Source organism: Ipomoea nil, unplaced genomic scaffold (genome assembly GCF_001879475.1).
Source record: "Ipomoea nil cultivar Tokyo-kokei standard unplaced genomic scaffold, Asagao_1.1 scaffold2926, whole genome shotgun sequence".
Classification (NCBI taxonomy): domain Eukaryota; kingdom Viridiplantae; phylum Streptophyta; class Magnoliopsida; order Solanales; family Convolvulaceae; genus Ipomoea; species Ipomoea nil.
In genome coordinates, this window is record NW_017619354.1 from 3,536,541 (window position 1) to 3,537,406 (window position 866).

Sequence of the window (866 nt, forward strand, 5' to 3'; positions counted from 1 at the left end):
GCCATTAGACTACACAAAATCATGGCTATTTGTCTTTCTTGTTAATTTTGTTTTTTATTTTTTCAAAAAAGCTAAATCTCAACCCTAAGAATTCCTATCACTGGGAGGATATAAATCATGGTAATTCAGCTAAACACAGACACTAGACATTTGTTTAGTCCCTCACTTTGAGAAGTTACTCCTACATTATATTGTCATAAATTCCATCACAAGTCATTATTCTAAAATTTCATCCACGACTAACTAAACTGTCCATGCAAACTTGTTAATTTTGATTTTTGACCGGACCTCCGGTCCACTTCTTCCTTCTCCTATATATACCTCTCCTCCCCCACACACTCTCCCCTCATCCCATCTCCTTTCTCCCTCTCATCTCTCCAAAAATGGCAGACCCTAAAACGCAGCTAAAACGACAGAGAGAAGAAACCCAGGAAGAAGAAAACTCAAAGCGCTGCAAATCTTCACTTAACCGCATCATCTCCATTCTTGAAGACGACGAAGAAGCAGACTCCAAGTTCAACCAAGACTACTTGTCCCCCATTTTCACTTCCCTCCAGCAAGAGCTCTCTTCGGCGGCCCATGACGCCGGGCCGGACCCGGGCCAGCAACTGGGCGGACCTGTTGGCCCGGCTGCATCTAAGGAAGACGCAGACGCTGATGGAGTCAGTGTTATCAGACACCTTCTTGAAGCTTCCGACGACGAGCTCGGTATTCCCAGTAGTGGGATGGACGGCGGAGATAACAGTGACGAGAAAGAAATGGACGGCGGAGATTTGACGTTTTCTTTTTGTGATGATGGGTTGTGGGAGTTCGAAGATGAAGCTGCTGATTACTATTCTTCGTTACAGTCTGAACTTTTCATGTAG

The 866-nt window shown here is 44.6% G+C and overlaps 1 protein-coding gene across 1 annotated transcript; it reads left to right on the forward strand.

The window, feature by feature from the left end:
* Window positions 1-383: 383 nt before the first annotated feature.
* Window positions 384-866, forward strand: LOC109161697. Its single transcript, XM_019310187.1, has one exon. The coding sequence runs from the start codon at window positions 384-386 to the stop codon at window positions 864-866; it is 483 nt and encodes a 160-aa protein (XP_019165732.1).

Bases quoted from the DNA above. Each gene is read 5' to 3' on its own strand.
- LOC109161697 (XM_019310187.1), top strand. From the start codon at position 384: ATGGCAGACCCTAAAACGCAGCTAAAACGACAGAGAGAAGAAACCCAG.